We start from the raw sequence: 17527 nt of genomic DNA, 5'->3' as shown, positions 1-17527 counted from the left end.
AAAACTCAACAAACTCAAGATAGGAAATATAGTTTATTCTAGTAAGCCTCCAAGGGTATCATCACCTTGTACCAGCTGGAATAGTTGGACAATGTCTCACGGTAAATACCGCTGGGGGTCCAGACAGCTGTAAATAAAACATAGAGAGCTTTTAGAAAGATTTTAGCAGTGCAAATGTGAAACTTAACGTTTATAACCCTTTGATGTTTATTTATCTGATGATTTAATGCAAGTCAGACATTAATAGTTTAAAGAATTTGATTTTACACAGACAAGATTACTTAAAGATGCCTTCAAGCACAACAGCTCAACTGCTCAACAAATGTAGTAAGTTGCTCCCTCTCTCAAGGCACTTGGAACAATACTAAAAGTTATTTTTTCAGAGGCTTGCAAATGTTTGGTATCTGGAGTATGACTGATAAAAAACCGGGTTTATGAAACTCACTTCATCTACATCCTGCCTCAAGCTTAGGCACACAGCACAGAAATTATTTGCAAGTCAGACTGTCTCATCCTGCAAAGGTGTTTTGTACTGTGTAAGGAACCGCACACAGCTGAATGCCTTCCTTTAGCAGTTACAATTCCTAAATTATCCCCAAATGCTCATACTCAACTTCAGTAAAATGCCCATGGACAATGTAAATAGTTGTCCTTGTTAAACTGACCTGTTTACCAGCATTTACCTACTAACTGCTCAGAAGGCCTTTACAGATAAACTGGGCCCTGTCCACCACTGTAGTGAGGGCAGTGGCCAACCAGCAGGAACATGAGTTTGAGATCTTCTCTGTAAATCAGTCTATTAGGCCAGGACTGCTGTTTTTAAATCTCAGCTAGCACTGCAGCTTGCATTCACAATGCAGAGTACAGCACTGGAGAGACAGGTTTTCTCCATACAGCAGCAAAATGCCAAGTTGATGAAAGATGGAAAACTGCTGTTGAAAGACCTGCCAAAACTCAAGTTTTATGATGCATCTTATGACATGTTTTACAAACAAAATTTCATCCCTATTGGGAACCTGTTTGACCATGGCCACGTTGAAGCAGATAAACCTTGTCAAGTCCCCATCTCTACAGAGAAGATGTACAATGTGTATTAAGATGATACCAACCTGTGAGTTTTACTCATCTGCCTGCTGCACTGTTCCCTTCTCAGAAACATAGATACCATCCAAGAATTTCCTGATATCTTTGTTCTTGACTGTGGTTGCTTGCTGGATCAAAGCAGCTGCAGACAAAGTGAGACCATGAGCACAAAGCCTAAAGGTCGAACCCAACATGCAGCCTTTGTTTATGCTCCAGTATTTAATCTAACAAACAGGACTGTCATCTAGAGACAGGAATTACCAACTTTAAATCCTGTAAGGTCTAATGAAAATAGGATGCATTTCATTGAGCCCAACTCAGGGCAGTGGCACTTCATTACTGCACACATGAACAACTGAAAAGTTTGGTGCCAAAAAGGCCGTAAATGCTGACCTGAAAAAGGTTCTGCAGAATTTAAGCTTAGAAACAGAGTAAGGAACTATGAAAAGCAATTACAGTGACTAGAGCAAAAAAAAATCTGTGCTGTTGTTTACCTCAGGGTTTGAGGTAAAGAGTTTGCTAAGCTGCCATCTTCAGATAAAAGCTTCCATACAATTTTCCACACATCTACTTTCACAAACCTGAATTGGAGACCAGCTCAATGTCATTCCCTTCAAGGATCAGCTCATCTTTCTGGGCCTGAGATACTGCACAGGTAACACCTATGGAAAGGCAAACACATAATTCACACTGTTGAAGGTGTTAAGTGTATTAAACAAACAATATTAATGTCCTGTCCCAATTTACATATCTAAACACTAGTGCTCAAGACAATAATTAGCTTCTATGACTTTGTTAAAGAGAGTCCCTCAAATCCATTCCAGGGCTGTCCTCCCTCACAATTTCAATTAAAGATTAGTGCAAGTCATGCTCTGGAGGGAATAAAGTTACACTCCTGCTTACCCCTTATTACATTAGAGCATCAATCACCAACACTGTGTACAAGCCAGCACTTTGCCAGCACAACTCTGTCAGTAAGGTGTGCCATCTCCCACAGGCTTGTGCTCATTAAGACAACACTGGAGTCAGCAATCACAGAACAATCAAGGCCATTAAAAACCACCTGCCCCCTGTCATGTCATGTACTGTGTTTACACTAGCAATGGTGCAAATACTCACAAGGAGTAAACATGATGGCATTCGAGAATCTAACAGGAAACTTGAATTTTTAAGGAGAGTAACATTAGTTTTACAGTTATATCTATTTAATCAACAGATATCAGATTTTAAGCCAGCCTATTACTAGCAATAAATGCTGACTTTAAAAAAAAACCAAATACAATAATCAAACCCACCCTTAATAACCCACAGTAAATCAAAAACCGTGTAACTCTGCTGCACTGTTATCTACCAGTGTTTTGGGACAAGTTCTAAAGCATTCCTCTACAGTCACCCCAAAACATCATCAGTCACTTTAAATGTCCTTACCCATACCCTTGCCAGAAATGGAATTAGAAAAAACCAAATGGCTAAGGGATGTCTTTCCTACAGTCTTTGTGTAACTCTGTTTATGACATGTTTTGCTGCCCCCTTTCAGAAGTTTAGCAAGCTCCATCAAGTGCCTGCTTTTATGTTAGATATTTTACTGAAACTCCAAGTGTGCAAGATGTAAAAACAGCTAATAAGATGATAATTTTTAAGTTTATTGTGAATGCTCCTAGATAATCAGCAAATTCAAACTAGAATACCTTAAAGACCAAAACTACAATGTGGTATGAAACTAGTTCATGTGCAGTGCTTTAGAACAGAAATGCAAATCTAACACTAAGCAGCTGCCAAGTATCAACAGTGTTAAGATCTCCCAGCGATTAAGTAAATCCTGGATCCCTTGTACTACAGTAACTAACTCCAGTCTGGTTGTTAGGTAACTCTCACTAGTAAAACTACAGAGGCATTATTAATAATAAACCTGAACAGTGGCAATGGTAGCATAAGTAAATTACATCAATTCAGACAAGCACAGGCTGCTCCAACAATTATTCATCCTCTCCCCTTCTCAGAGGCAGAGCCCAAAGCAAGCAGCTTGGAAAGCCTAGTTAGAACCAGCAGGATGGACCTGCAGAGAGGCTCACCTGGCCTCATCCTCACTCTGCGGATGTACTTCTCCCCCAGGAAGTTGCGGATCTCCACCAGCGAGCCGTTCTCCTGGATCACCACGTTGATGGGGAAGTGAGCGTACACCGAGCGCATCTTGTAGCGGAAGCCCTGGGCAGGGACACAAGCGCACGCTGAAACAGGCCCACAGGCAGAATGTGCACCGGGCTGCCAGGGAAACTACAGCCCAGGAGCAGCAACAGCTCCTGGAAAAGGGCAGAGACATTCATCCTCTCCTCCACCCCCAGAACCTGCCTGACAGCGAAGGCAAGACAAAAAGCACGAGGAGAAAGAAGCTGCATCCTGGATGCTTAGCAATGCTCTCCCTCCATAAAGGAAAAGGCCCTCACTGCAAGTAACAAAAGGGCAGCGGTGATCTGGTTCCCAACACAACTTACCAGAGTGACCCCCTTGATCATGTTCTGTACATGGCTGCAAATCGTGCGAACTGTGGCCAGCTCCTTTCTGTTACCCCACCACTTGTCAACACGCAGCTGCATCAAAAATCACATTGACAAAGCTTTCAGCTCACTTCAAAACCAGCAACAAAACAATTTCGTGAAAACCCAAATGTGGAACAAAACTTTCAGATAAACTTCGTAAAGCCCACCAAACAAAAACACAGAACTGTTTTGTTTACTTGACAGACTACTTACAAAAGGCCCACCCGGCTCCTCTTTTAAATCCTAACCTGAGACATGGGAGAAACGTTTGTTTTCTTCAGGTCTTGCCACTAACAAGTCTTCAAAAAGAGCTGGGGTAGATAAATATACAATCTTGAGCTAAAGGATGCATTAGCAATTGCTAAGCATATTGTTCTAAAGTCTGCCTCCTATGCACAACCAACTTAAACACTCTGTGAGGATCCACTGTTTTAATGAAACACTTGATCTTTGATAAACAGTAGCTGAAATCAGTCACTCTTGATATTTTCTTATACTTTTTGAGACAATATGAAAAATCATGCACTTATTTATCTCTCCTCTCCTAATATAACTTGCAGTTTATGGAAATCCAAAAAAATTATTTTTCTCCTCTAAAAGAGCCAGTTTGTAGAACAGCATACAGTAACCACCCCTTTTCCTGTAACTGTCACTACAGAATAATGCAATCTACGTATTCACTCCCACAGTGCCCGAGGAGGCGCCACGCTTCCACCAGACCAACCTCGCTCAGAAAACACAGGAATAAGCAAAACCTACCTAACAAGTCACCCGCTGCTGAACTTTTTTGGTCAGTCTCCTCCACCACCAAGAAGTTTTTAAACCAACTATAAAGCTCCCGCCTGTTTCCGGGCAGCGAAAGGACCTGTGCTGCACCCACCTTCTTGTGCTTCTTCCCCAGGAGGGACAGCTCCACGTTGATGTGGTTGAAATCCCTCCTCAAGGTTCCTCGGGGCCCCTTCACGATGACCGTCCGGCCCTTCAGCGAAACTCCCACTGCGGACCAAAGGCGGACACGCGTTACGGGCTGCGGGGGCGGCCCGGCCGGCGCCTCCCGCCCGCGGCGCGGACTGACCTTGCTCGGGGATGTCCACAGTCTGGTTGCTGAGGATGGTCTTCATCCTGCGGGAGACAACGACAAACGCTGGAGACCCTCGCCCTTGTGCCCGCGGGGCCCCGCCCGCTCCTGCCCTGCACGACCCGACGCCCCCTCCGCGCTGTCACCGCCGGGCTCCGCTCCCCGCAGCGGCGCCTCCCACCCGGGCCCGGAGCGCGGCGGCCTCAGCGGGGCCTTGCCGGGAAGGCGCCGCCCCGGGGCCCTCTCGCGCAGGGTGCGGGACAGGAGGCGCCGGCGGGGCTCGGGACCGCCCTGGGGGGCTGCCCGTGCGCGGACGGGGCGCTGGGGAGCCGAACGCCGCGGATGGTCCCGGATTGTCCCGGAGATCCCGGGCGATCCCGGGGCGCCGCCAGCCCTCACCTTGCAGCGCACAGAGCCAAAAGAGACAGCGCATGACGTCATCACGTATTTGTAGCCTCTCCGGGTCCGTGACGTCATCGCGCCGAGGAAGCCGTCCGATAGGCAAGAGTAGCCGAGCGGGCCGAGCGCGTCGATCGGGCTGGGCGCCGCCATGTCGCTGCTGCTGCCGCAGGGCCGGTGCGGGGCCGCCGCCGCCGCCCGGGGGCTGCTGGTGCCGCGGGGCCGGGCCCGGGTGAGTCTCGCCTGTGCCCCGGGGGCCGCCGGTAACACAACGGGCCGGGCGGGTGGGGGCAGCGATACGGCACGGCAGAGCAGAGCAGGAGGAGACGCTGTGGGGCACACGGCGGTGCCGAGCGGGTCTGTGGCGGTGCGGGGCAGTGCGGGGTGGCCGCGGGCAGAGCCCGGGACGGACCGTCCCAGCTCCGCACGGACACACGCATCCCCAGGACACCGAGCCCCGGCCCCGCTCTCATGGACAGCACCGGGAAACCTGGCAAAGGCGCTTCCCGCGGCCCCGCAGCACCGCAGTGACCCGCACAGCGTTATCCACAGAACCGGCTGGGTTGGAAACACCTCTGCGGCCATCGAGTCCAGGCTGTGACCCAGCACCAGCCCGTAACCACAGCACGGCACCGAGCGCCACATCCAGCCCTGCCTTAAACACCCCCAGGGACAGTGACCCCACCGCCTCCCTGGGCGCCCATTCCAATGCCCAGTCACCTTTTCTGGGGAGAAGTTCCTTCCGATGTCCAAACTAAACCTCCCCTGGTGCAGTTTAAGGCTGTTTCACCCTGTCGCTGGTTGCCTGGGAGAAGAAGCCCATCCCCACCTGGCTCCTGCCTCCTTTCAGGCAATTGCAGAGACCGGTCAGTTGCCCCTGAGCCTCTTTTTCTCCAGCTGAGCACCCCCAGCTCCCTCAGCTGCCCCCCACAAGCTTGGGGCTCCACACCCTTCCCCAGCTGCTCCCCACAAGCTTGGGGCTCCACACCCTTCCCCAGCTCCGTGTCCCTTCTCTGGACACGCTCCAGCCCCTCCGTGTGGTTCTTGCAGTCAGGCCCAGAACTGGGCACAGGATTTGAGGTGTGGCCTCCCCAGTGCTGAGTACAGGGGAATTGCGTGTTACGCCGCACAATTTAGTGTGGTGTCATGATAGATAAGTCTGTTACATGTAGCTTAAAATAAAAAGAGGATTATACATTTAACTTAAAAGCCATTGGGAAAATGCTTACACAAAGTATGTGTTAACCAGCACAAAGGCAAATTGTCGTTTAGTAATGCCACCATGTTTGTTATTAAATAAATTACAATTTTGCTTGCTTTAGGTGTCAGGAAGCCATGTGTGTAACCAGTATGGAACATCAGGTTCTTTACCAGGGGAAAAAAAAGAGTTCCTGCAAAATGGACCAGACTTACAGGACTTTGTCTCTGGAGATCTGTCAGACAAGAGCACATGGGCTGACTATAAAGGCAATTTAAAGCGTGAGAAAGGAGAAAGGTAATAGTGATTTTAAACAACTTTAGTTGTTCCCCAGCATGATCTTGCATGTTTAGTAATAACTACAAAATGTATGCTATATATCTTTATTAAATTTCACCCTACCGTGTTGCAAATTTAAGGATTATTTGAGAAAGGACAAATGTCATTAACTTCAAATCCATAAAAAAATGTGGAGACATGATGGTATGTTCTTGAGTGCCTATAATTAAGTTACAAATATACATCAGTAGGTGAAAAAGTGTTGAAAAAGTACTACTGATAGACAAAACAAAAAATGAAGACTTATGTTAAAAAAATTATTAAACCCCCATATTTCCAGTTATTTCCAGCTATTACTTTGTGATAGCTGTGCAATGTCTGCTGCCATTAATGGCTGCAGTGTCCAGTGTGGCACTGTTCAATCCCTCTGGAACAGTGAACAGTTGTAAACGTTTCAATGGCAACAATTCCCATGCTTGAGTGTTGGAATGATGATGAGCAGGAAAGAGAAGTCTGATCTGGCCATGAATGATGTTAGTTACTGAGTTGTATCAGTTTTCAAGGGCTCTTTCTTTGTTGGAATCTGTAATAAATTAAAACAAATCTCTGAATAAAACTTACAGTGTAAGTAGTTTATAAATATTTGTGTTTGCTTGGTGTTATTCAGGCTGCATCTTCCTCCATGGCTGAAAACAAAGATTCCCATGGGAAAGAACTACAATAAATTAAAGAATACCTTGAGAAGTTTAAATCTTCATACGGTAAGTCTGGCACCAACTAAGTGTTCCTGTAGAAGTAAGGCAGATTTTACATTTTTCTGTGTGGAGGACAGGTAGAAATCATGTCTTGCATGATCTTCAGAGCTGAAACCAAGCTCAGTGCTGATCCTTTTTGCTAGCAGTGAATTTTACCCATAGAGAATAAGGGTAAATCCAACAGATATAGTGTTTTTCCTACTGTGATTTTAAATACTGGTGTTTACTACGTATATCACCAGAGATTAGAAGATGCTATGTGCAACTGTTTTTACTGGAGACACACAGAATCTCAGAGTTATATACTTGATTTTCATGAAAAGAAATTGTGGAGATTTTGTTAATTGTACTTTCCAGATAGTAAAAAGCAGTGGGAATGCATGGAGGGGATTTATTTTCTTTTTTTATTTTCAGACTAAGTTCTTTGTGCTTTAATGAATCACATACTTTGTGAACATTTTATCAGTTCTTAAATTTAAAATAATAATGTTAACGATAGTCTGTGCTAATTAATAAGACAGTTATGTGGCTGAGCAGTTTTTGGAGTTTTGAAGTAGAGAAAATAAAGGTAATGGATATCAGGAAGCTGTTCTCTTCCTATCTGTTCTATTGAAGTCTTAAAAACAGCAGGCAATTCTTAACCTCATTTACCAGAAGGAATTATGTTTTGTTTGTAGGCTACTATTAATATCCATCAATAATATAATAATTATTTTCAAAAATAATATGGAACAATCCAGGTACAGTACAGCCTTTCACCTCCAGGTGTGTGAAGAAGCACGTTGTCCCAACATTGGAGAGTGCTGGGGAGGTGGGGAATATGCCACAGCAACAGCTACTATTATGGTAAGTCATGAACCATTTCCTAAGTGTTCTGTTAATGTCTGGGCTGTTTGTACTCTATTGTTGGATCTTTACTGTAGTGGAGTGGGTTTATTACAATAAAGTAACTAAAGCACTAAAGTGCTTTAGAGTAAAATACTGTCCTATTTTGTTTTTGCTTTCTGCTGTAGTTTATGCAGCTGTTTCCCAGCTGAGCTATAGTGCTATGTACTGTGTAAGGGTAGGAATGTCTTTCATATTCCAGCTGATGGGTGACACGTGCACCAGAGGCTGCAGATTTTGTTCAGTAAAGACTGCCAAGAACCCCCCTCCGCTGGATCCGCAGGAGCCCTACAACACCGCCAAGGCCATCGCCGAGTGGGGCTTGGACTACGTGGTGCTGACCTCTGTGGACAGAGACGGTGCGTACCTGGGCTCTGCCAGTGCCTGCCTGGGCTCTCCTGTGCCACCCAACCTGGGCTCTGCCAGTGCCTGCCTGGGCTCTCCTGTGCCACCCAACCTGGGCTCTGCCAGTGCCTGCCTGGGCTCTCCTGTGCCACCCTGGGCTCTCCTTTGCCTGCCTGGGCTCTCCTGTGCCACCCAACCTGGGCTCTGCCAGTGCCTGCCTGGGCTCTCCTGTGCCACCCAACCTGGGCTCTCCTGTGCCTGCCTGGGTTCTACCAGTGCCTGCCTGGGCTCTCCTTGTGCCACCACCCTGAGCTCCCACTGGTGTTCTGTGGCTACACACAGCCCCCAGGAGCATTCATCTGCACTGCTGCCCAGGAGGGCTGTGTTAAAGGAGACAACAGTGCTGAAACTTTGCACAGTTCCTACATATTCTCAGTATTTCTCCATGTTTGGTGAAATACAACAAAAATTACACTTTTAATAAACATCAGTAAATACCACAACACTAAATATATTTTATTAACTAACTTTTGGCAGAATGCATGCATATACACCATGTTCTATTACTTGGATAGCAAAAAGGATACTGAAAAAAAATCTTCACCAAACTGAAAGCCATCAAAAGGTACAGGATGGCATCAAGGACAGGGACATGCACCAAAGCTTGCCCAATTGATCCCCATTGAAATGGCAAGATTTTGTTTCCCTTCCCGAAAGGAAATGAAATTTCCCAAAAGGAAATGAAATTTCCTTTGGGGAAGGGAAACGAAATCTTGCAAAACACAAAAGAAAGGCTTACAAACACTCTGGAAAGGAGGTATGATCAAATGAAATGCAACTGAAAAAAATCCCCAAAATGTATACAATACCAATACAGAACTTCCTTCTAAACACTAAACCTAGAATATATTATATGTAACAAAACTGAAAGTTGTGTTTTCCTAAGGCAGTAGGAAGTAGCTTCCTTGCAGTAGCTCCCTTGTGGTGGTGACACCATATAGGTGAGGAAAGCCATTGTAAAAGCTGTTCAGTGTGATGGAAAGTCCAGTGGCTTCAAAGGGGCTTAAAAGAGCACTAATATATACTTCTCAGTTTTTGTACAGCTGTTTTTCAGACCAGAACCATAAATAGGTAAAGCCATTTGGTGCTCAGGGAGACAGGGAACCTAGAGACAGGTAAATCTGAGCTCTGCCCTAGACAATCACAGACTTTGTGCAGAGGCTTGGCAGGATATCTTTTGTAAGCCCTTGGTATAAGCAGTGAGACAAGACTGGGGTTTGACTGCTCTATTATTTTGCATTTAAGATTTGAATTGGATGTGTTTTTTGGCTTTGCTGTTAAGTAAATACATTTCTTGAACAGAAAGATTAACTGAATAATTGCAATGCTTCTAGATATGCCTGATGGTGGAGCGGAGCACTTTGCAAAGACAGTCCGGCATCTGAAGGAAAGGTGTGTCATTGATGTGTTACTGTTGTTGTTAAAACTTCAGAATGTGGTGCTGCATGGAGGTCACAGCTCCTTCAGCCGGGTTATTCCAGGGGCCATGCAAATACAAAAGTCTGCCTCTAGCCTGTCTGTGCCCCCCTTTTTTTTTCTTTTTTTTTTCTCTTTCTTCATCTTTCTCATAGAATGGCCCCAAACTGTTTTGAATTTGGATGCATTTCCAATTCATCCCAGGCTTATTTAAAGCTAAGCACTGGATTCTTTCTTTGAGCAGACAGCTGGTTTCCAGGAAATTAATACATTCTTCTGAGGTATGTTCATTCCTGAAGCTTGGGCTCAAACACAGCAGTTAGGTAACTCTGTCACCCTGTGACCAAAGGAGTCTGGTTTCTCATTCAGCAGTGATCAAATTGCTTTTCATTTTGCCTCAGTGGCCATTTCCAAGTCTGTGATTGTATCTTCCTCCTTTCCCTGGCTGTGCTGCCTTTACCCTACATCGGTGCCCTGGATGCCATTCAACAGCACACTTGCCTGCCTGCAGAATTCATTTGTATAACTTTATTTAAGTCTTCATCCAGTGTATCTTTGGGCTTGAAGGGTTCCTGCAGTTTTCCCCACCAGCCTTTTTGAGCTGAAATCAGGCTCCTGAACACCAAGACTAGATTCTAGACTCAGTCTTCTTATTCCAGTAGCAGAATTATAGCTCTTCTCTATTTTGGAGCTATGATCTTAAACAAAACAAATTCCTGGTTTTACTGATGTGAACTGAAATACAGCAGAAGCCAAATAATAAATGTAAAAGCAATTCCAACAGTCTCTCAAACATTTGCATGCACTGTATTTTTTTAATGTGTCTTTGTTGCCGGTTAACTTAATACGAGTTTGTTATAATGTGTTTGCAGAAACCTGTTGGTTTGGAATTATCCTGAGTTAACTTTGCTTATTAGAGTGTCATGTGTTCAGTTATGAGGGTATGGGTTTTTTTTAGCACCAGGGACACAAAATGCCACAACGCGTGTGTTCCTTTTGTCTCTTGTTTTCAGGAATCCAAAAATCCTGGTAGAATGCCTTACTCCCGATTTCCGAGGTGACCTTAAAGCAGTGGAGAAAGTCGCCTCGTCGGGGCTGGATGTGTATGCCCACAACGTGGAGACGGTGCCGGCGCTGCAGAGGTGAGCAATGGCTCTGGGTGTACCGGGCGCGGAGCGGGGCCGGCTGTGTATCGGGGCCGGGCGCGGAGTGAGGCCGGGTTGTGGGGCCGGGCTATGGAGCCGGCTGTGTATCGGGGCCGGGCAGTGGGGCCGGCTGTGTAGCGGGGCCGGGCTGTGTAGCGGGGCCGGGCTGTGGGGCCGGGCGCGGAGTGAGGCCGGGCTATGGGGCCGGCTGTGTAACGGAGCCGCGCCCGTTCCTGTTCCTGTTCCCGTTCCCGGCCTGCCCCGCGCGTGTGCCGCCGAGCCCGCCGGCAGGGGGCGCTCGCGGCGCGGGTCCGGTCGGTGCCGCCTCACGGGGCGCCCCAGCCCGGCCGCGGTGCCCCAGCCGGGCCCGGCCCGGTGCCGGTGTCCGACTGGGCGGCCCAAAACCCTCTGCTCCGCCGCTTCGCAGAAATTGGCAGAACGTGCCAGTGCTGGCGTCTCTAACTTCTCTGTGCCCTTCCACGTGTTTTCCCCCTTGTGCTGGAAATGCGCGAAGGAAGGTCCGCGACCCCCGAGCCAACTTCGAGCAGTCCGTCCGAGTGCTGAAACACGCTAAAGAGGTGCAGCCCGGCGTCATTTCCAAAACCTCCATCATGCTGGGGCTAGGCGAGACGGATGAACAAGTATATTCCACAATGAAATGTAAGTTGATGTTGAAGTAGATGCCAGAATTCCCAGGTATGAAATTGAAAACAATTAGTGTTGGAAAACAATTGTAAGCATCTTCGCCTATCAGTCTGCTGGTGCAGGAACTGTTTTCCAAGTTCCATTGAAAAACAATAATTTGGTTAAAAAAGACTGAATTTCTGAAATATTTTGTTTTCTTATAGCTTACAGGTTCAATTTGACAGGTAGATTCATGATTTTCCTTGTGATCCTTCCGCCACTAATGAGGAATTTTGTTTTTACAGTATTGCGGGAAGCAGATGTGGATTGTTTGACCCTAGGACAGTATATGCAACCAACAAAACGTCACCTAAAGGTAAAAGTGCCTTTAACTTACAGGCAGAGTTAAGGTCCTTGCACAGTTGTCCTTACTCTAACTGCAGATGTTGAGAAAAACTTCCTTCCTGGTTTAGCCTGACAGTGATCATCTGTTAGGGGCTCTTCACTAAAAATGACATCAGCCACCTAACCCCTTGTATCTTCTGCAGACTTCCCAGTGCTAGTTTCTGCTGTTAGCCAGGGAGACAGCTGGAGCTGAGGCGTGGTTCTGGAAAACAAGAGCTTCAGTGTATGTCTCTAACATAATTGCTCAAGCCAGTGCCCCTTTTGCTGTCCTACAGCCTCTCCCTTAATGGTGCCCCTTCAGCTGGGATATTTACCATTTTCTGCTTCTGCAATCTGTCCAGAAATTCACTCTCTGTTCTGTTCCTGTGTTTCACTGAATTAACTGTTAGTAAAGAGATTTGTAGTACTATTGTGGTTTTTCACTAACTTGGCCAGAAAAAAAAGGTTTGCTCGAAGGGACCATTCAAAAACAGAATGAAGAAAATTATAAAGCAACAACTAGAGATTAAATTCTGAACTTTTCAGCTAAATATGTAAAACAAATAAAATACATTTGTTTGGTAGAAAGCAAAGCAAAAATGCTGTTTGTGACTTCACTGATGAAAGCTTTGGAGTGAAAAATTTTGAACTTGTAATATAGCTGTATTTCATTTCACTGTATGCTAGCTATAGCAATTTCTTTTGCATTAGCACCTGGGCAAAATTAATTCTTTCCCCCAGGTGGAAGAGTACATAACTCCTGAGAAGTTTAAGTACTGGGAAAAAGTAGGAAATGATCTTGGATTCCATTACACTGCTAGCGGGCCTTTAGTGCGTTCTTCCTACAAAGCAGGTAAGTTACTGAAAGGCATTGGGTTATTTAGCATGTAACATTTTATTATACAAAACTAAAACAGTGAAGTAATGTGCATCAAAGCTCACCTTAGCTCAAGGACACCTCATAGAGTTATCATCTGTATTTTAAAAAGTACTTAAACTGTTTCCTGTAGGTCATCCAAATGCATCAGTAGGACAGTAATTAGTATTTGTACAATTGCAGTGCTGCTTAACCTATTTTTTTTTCCAAACCTATTCTGTACTATACTTAATGTGTGAGACAGGATAGAGGGTACCAAATTTTCAAGTTTTCCTTCATGTTCTGTCTCTTGGATGCTTCTGGGTTCAAGGAGGTCCCTGGTTGTGTTGCAATTTTGTTGCTATAGGCAGAATTTATTTACAATGCTTTAAAAATAGTTAGAGACACAGCAGTGCTTTTTCTGATAAAGCACTGGGTATGAAGTAGCAGCTGATACTAATGGAACTGTGGTGTAGGTACAGCATCACACTTTTTCCTAAGGAAGGAGAGAGAAGACTCATCTGGGGTACTGTGCTGCTCAGTCTGTTTTAATGACAGCTCAAACAAGATTTATAGCTGGTTTCACTACAACTTGCTGATACTTTATGAAACGGGAATTAAATTTTAATTAAATCAATTCACTTTTGCCTGTTGTAATGCACAAAGCAACAGAGCTATTTCATAAAACTGGACAGGAGGAAAATCAGGATTTTGGGAGTGGAGGGATGCTGTGTTGGATTATAGTTTTGAGGGTTTTTTAGATTCCTGCTGTATGTATTGGAAATACCGTTATATATAATTGAAATCCTATAAAATAACTGGTGAAAACAATTGTATTGTAGAGTAGAACACTCATGTTAAGAATGTATTCTTCTGCCTTATTTTATTGAAATACCTACAAATAATTTCGGTGTCTATTTTATTTTCCTTTTAATCAGGTGAATTCTTCTTGAAGAACTTGGTAGAAAAAAGAAAGACAAAAGCCATCTGAAAATGAGAATGAACCTATTTAAAGCAGCCAGTTTTAAGAATCCTTTTTTCAGTGCATAATTATACTCAGTTCTAGAAATGCAGAAGAACAGACGGTGGCTATATGAATAAACTTACTATCTTTCCAGAACCATTTTTTTCTCACAAAAAATACATTAATTTACCTCATTTCTTCTGGCAAGGCTACAGCAACAGAGTACTTGAGTGTTCAGCAAAAAGACAGAATCGATTTTGAAAGAGTGGTGGAACTGAGGTGGAAGAAACAAACATAAGCTGGGAGCAAAGACTGGGCAGATTTATAGGTCTGCTACAGCAGTCAGCATTGCTGCAGTGAATACCTGTGAAGGTGCTGATAGTAACTAGAAAGGCACAGATACTTTGGTGTATCTTACATTATGTAACATAAGCTTGCAGGGGCTCTGGGTACTATAGGAGTTCTAAAGAAAGACTGTGTGTGATAATGCACCAGATTAGAGCTTTCTTGAACTCTGCTACAGAAAGTTCAGTGATACGCCTTCAAAAGATTGTATCTCTTTGCTGCACCACAGAAAAAGAGCTGTACCATTCTGACAGCTAAAGCTTTTCCAGAGCTTGCCTGTCTCCCAGTGTGAGCCTTGGTGCATACAAGGTATCAAGCAAAAGAAAACAAAATGTCCTTTCTGGCAAGACAATTAACTCTGTGTAGATACCATTAATTTAAATAATTAAAGATTAATTAATAATTATTTGAAAAATCAGAGTTCGTGTATGAGCATAAATGAAGCTACCCCTAATTTATGTACATGACTGTAACAAACCCCACTGAGCTGCACAGATGCTTCTTTGGTATTGAGTATGCAGAACTGCAGTTCTGTACAGTGCTCCTGTTGCATGGCTATTGTCTTGTCATGAAGGGAAAGATAAAACCCCAGTGGTTGTGTTTGGTGGGTCTGGTTACTTGCCCCTTGAGGCTTGCTCTGGCTGCTAAATGTGAGTGCAGAGAAGTGAACCACATTGTGGGTAAAACATGAAATCCACTGTGTATCACACTAAGCTCAAGCAGAAATAAAAACGTGGCATACATTAACAGCTCTACTTGCCTCTCTTTACAGCAGTAATACCAATCATTCTCTTCCTAATGCTCAGCTCTGGACATTAAATACCATTTCTGAACTAACCTGACCTGTATCTTTGTCAAGTTATTTGGGAAACATCCCAGGACTTGCTATCTGGCCCAGAACTCCCATCATGCAGGTAATTCTATGACTGGCTCCAGGACTTTTCTAAACTCCTGCAGTCTGGAGAAAGAGACACCCACCAACTCAGCAAGATGATAGAGGAAGACATCTACCAAGATAATATATACAAGAAACTTCTATGAAATAATATTGTACAACTGAGGCCAGTGATGCACAGCTGATACTTCACAAAATGAAGTACAGCAATATTAACACATTATGAAGACAAAGTTTTAACCAAGAAGGAATGTACCAATTCACCAGTGTAAGGGGAAATGTGAGCCATGAGGAACAAAGGGGAAGTAAGGATAAACAAGAGTAGCTGTACTTTGTAAAGGCAGAGAGACAGGCAAGGCTGTTTTTTTAAAATAAACAATATTATTAATAAATTTTAAAAATCAAAAGGTCTGATTGCTATACATGGAAAGCCCAGGTGTATTTTGAGCCAAAAATGTCCTGCTTCAGCTAAAGTACAGGTGAGTACTAGAGCAGAGAAAGGAAATTTCCATTGCAAGGAAATTCAGCACTCCCTCCACTGCAGCAGACGCAGAGGGTTGCAACATCAACTCCAGGATATCCACACATTTAACAGCTGCCAGCCTTTATTAGAGGTCCTGCTGCAAAGAATGGTTTTGAATTGCCTACAGAGCAAATTTAACAGAATATGAATTTAGCTTCTGCCAAGTCACTGCTCTTTCAGCATACCAACACCAGAAATAGAGAAAAAAGGAGCTCTGAGCCACACAGCCATTATCAAACAAGAGAACATTGCACAGGAACTTCCTTACAGTTAGAAAAATAATGTTTCTTGAAACACAGTCCAGTATTGCTTCATGTTAAAATTATCTTGTGAGTTGCTGCTGGGTGTTCCAGAAGATGATTTCATGCCCTTACACAACTGTCTGCCAGCTGTCTGGTACCCAGTGTCAGAAGCTATACAAGCTTTTCTAGCTGCATGTTTTGCTGTGCATTCTAGAGAAAGTCATACTTTGACTTCATAGAATGGAGAGGGTCTTTGCCTGTTTTTTTTCAACATCTGGGGACAAGCCCTGAAGTTCTTTTCCTGGTTACAAATTCCTGCTTGTACAGGCATCTGACTTCCCCTATTGCCCATTCAGTTTTTTCCATAACTATGTGTTAAAGCACCAAACTCTCACAAATATCCTTTTTATAATTCAGCACAGGTTTCATGACTGTTTAGCTGAAGTTTCATGTTTGGTGACATTTTCATTTTGTATGTCAATCATGCCATTCTGTCAGTTTGATTCACAAAGCAGCTATAAAATATTTTAAGAAACTTAATCATCCTTGCAACCAGGAAAACATTAAACCGAGTTTTTGGAATAAGATTTAGAGTTGACACAGACAGTTTAAAAGAATGAATAGTCTTTTTGGCATCATCACATCAACCTACTACACTGTCTGAAACATAATTAAATGTTATTCATAGAGAATTGTTGCATCTGCCAGTAACTGCAAGTCCTTAGGTGAACTGAACACTGGCTCTGTCAATTTAAAAACAGTTTTGAATTTTTTCCTGCTTGATGAATAATTTATATTAGTGTCCCCTCCATTAAAAAAGTGTGAAGCATTTAAGCTTCTTTATTACCACATGTGGTAACTTATTGCAGGTGTTCAACTTGGAGCAGAAATTGTAGCTTGATTCCAGCATTGCTAAATCAGATCTCCATTATGCTTCCTGCATTGTTTAACAATTAAATTTCAAGTTTAGATGTTGAACAATATTATAGCACTAAAAAAAACTGAAATGAGACGTATAAACTTTTTGTCCGGTACAAAATCTCAGCACTAACTGCTACTATAATAACTAGTCTTGGCCAAAATATGTGTTCTCTTCACTTGGAATAATCTTGGCTGCTATTGTATTCCTGGAACCAGACTCGTTTCAGCTGCACAAAAACATGAACACACATACTCAGAACAAAAACAGTACATCTTGCATAAGACCCAATTTATGCATTCTGTATCATACCACTTCTAGACTTGTATTAAATCCTGATTTTCTTCAGCTGTTATGTTCTTGTTGTATTTTTGCGCTGCAAAGCAGTGTTACCATGGAATTGCATTTTAAGAACCCCATAAAAAGAATTGCAGAGCTCAGGAGTCTGTTGGTCATGTTACACAATTCTCACCCAGAATGACATGCTGGAACATCCATACACAAAGATCCAATAGCATTAAACCCCATCTCTCACATCTGCTACTCAAGCTTTCATGACAGGAACTCAGGTCATCTCCAGTTCTTATTTCCCTGA

General features: G+C 43.9%; 2 protein-coding genes across 3 annotated transcripts; one reads left to right on the top strand and one right to left on the bottom strand.

The window, feature by feature from the left end:
• Positions 1 to 14: 14 nt before the first annotated feature.
• Positions 15 to 5134, bottom strand: RPL9 (ribosomal protein L9). Its single transcript, XM_058803371.1, has 8 exons — positions 5098 to 5134; positions 4696 to 4742; positions 4501 to 4616; positions 3576 to 3671; positions 3156 to 3288; positions 1665 to 1745; positions 1110 to 1225; positions 15 to 127 (listed from the first exon to the last, which is right to left on the bottom strand). Exons 2-7 carry the CDS (start codon positions 4739 to 4741, stop codon positions 1119 to 1121), a joined length of 579 nt encoding a protein of 192 aa, XP_058659354.1. The 5' UTR covers position 4742; positions 5098 to 5134; the 3' UTR covers positions 15 to 127; positions 1110 to 1118.
• A 107-nt stretch (positions 5135 to 5241) lies between these two features.
• LIAS (lipoic acid synthetase) lies at positions 5242 to 15601 on the top strand. 2 transcript variants are annotated; one of them, XM_058803369.1, is made up of 11 exons: positions 5242 to 5329; positions 6420 to 6592; positions 7242 to 7335; positions 8095 to 8175; positions 8417 to 8573; positions 9954 to 10011; positions 11049 to 11177; positions 11695 to 11840; positions 12110 to 12180; positions 12930 to 13041; positions 13983 to 15601. In XM_058803369.1, exons 1-11 carry the CDS (start codon positions 5249 to 5251, stop codon positions 14033 to 14035), a joined length of 1155 nt encoding a protein of 384 aa, XP_058659352.1. In that variant the 5' UTR covers positions 5242 to 5248; the 3' UTR covers positions 14036 to 15601. The 2 variants fall into 2 exon arrangements, with proteins under 2 accessions (XP_058659352.1, XP_058659353.1); XM_058803370.1 differs by lacking the exon at positions 12930 to 13041.
• Positions 15602 to 17527: the final 1926 nt, after the last annotated feature.

This window comes from Ammospiza caudacuta, chromosome 4 (assembly GCF_027887145.1).
Source record: "Ammospiza caudacuta isolate bAmmCau1 chromosome 4, bAmmCau1.pri, whole genome shotgun sequence".
In the NCBI taxonomy this organism is placed as follows: domain Eukaryota; kingdom Metazoa; phylum Chordata; class Aves; order Passeriformes; family Passerellidae; genus Ammospiza; species Ammospiza caudacuta.
This window is presented reverse-complemented; position numbering and strand designations above follow the sequence as displayed.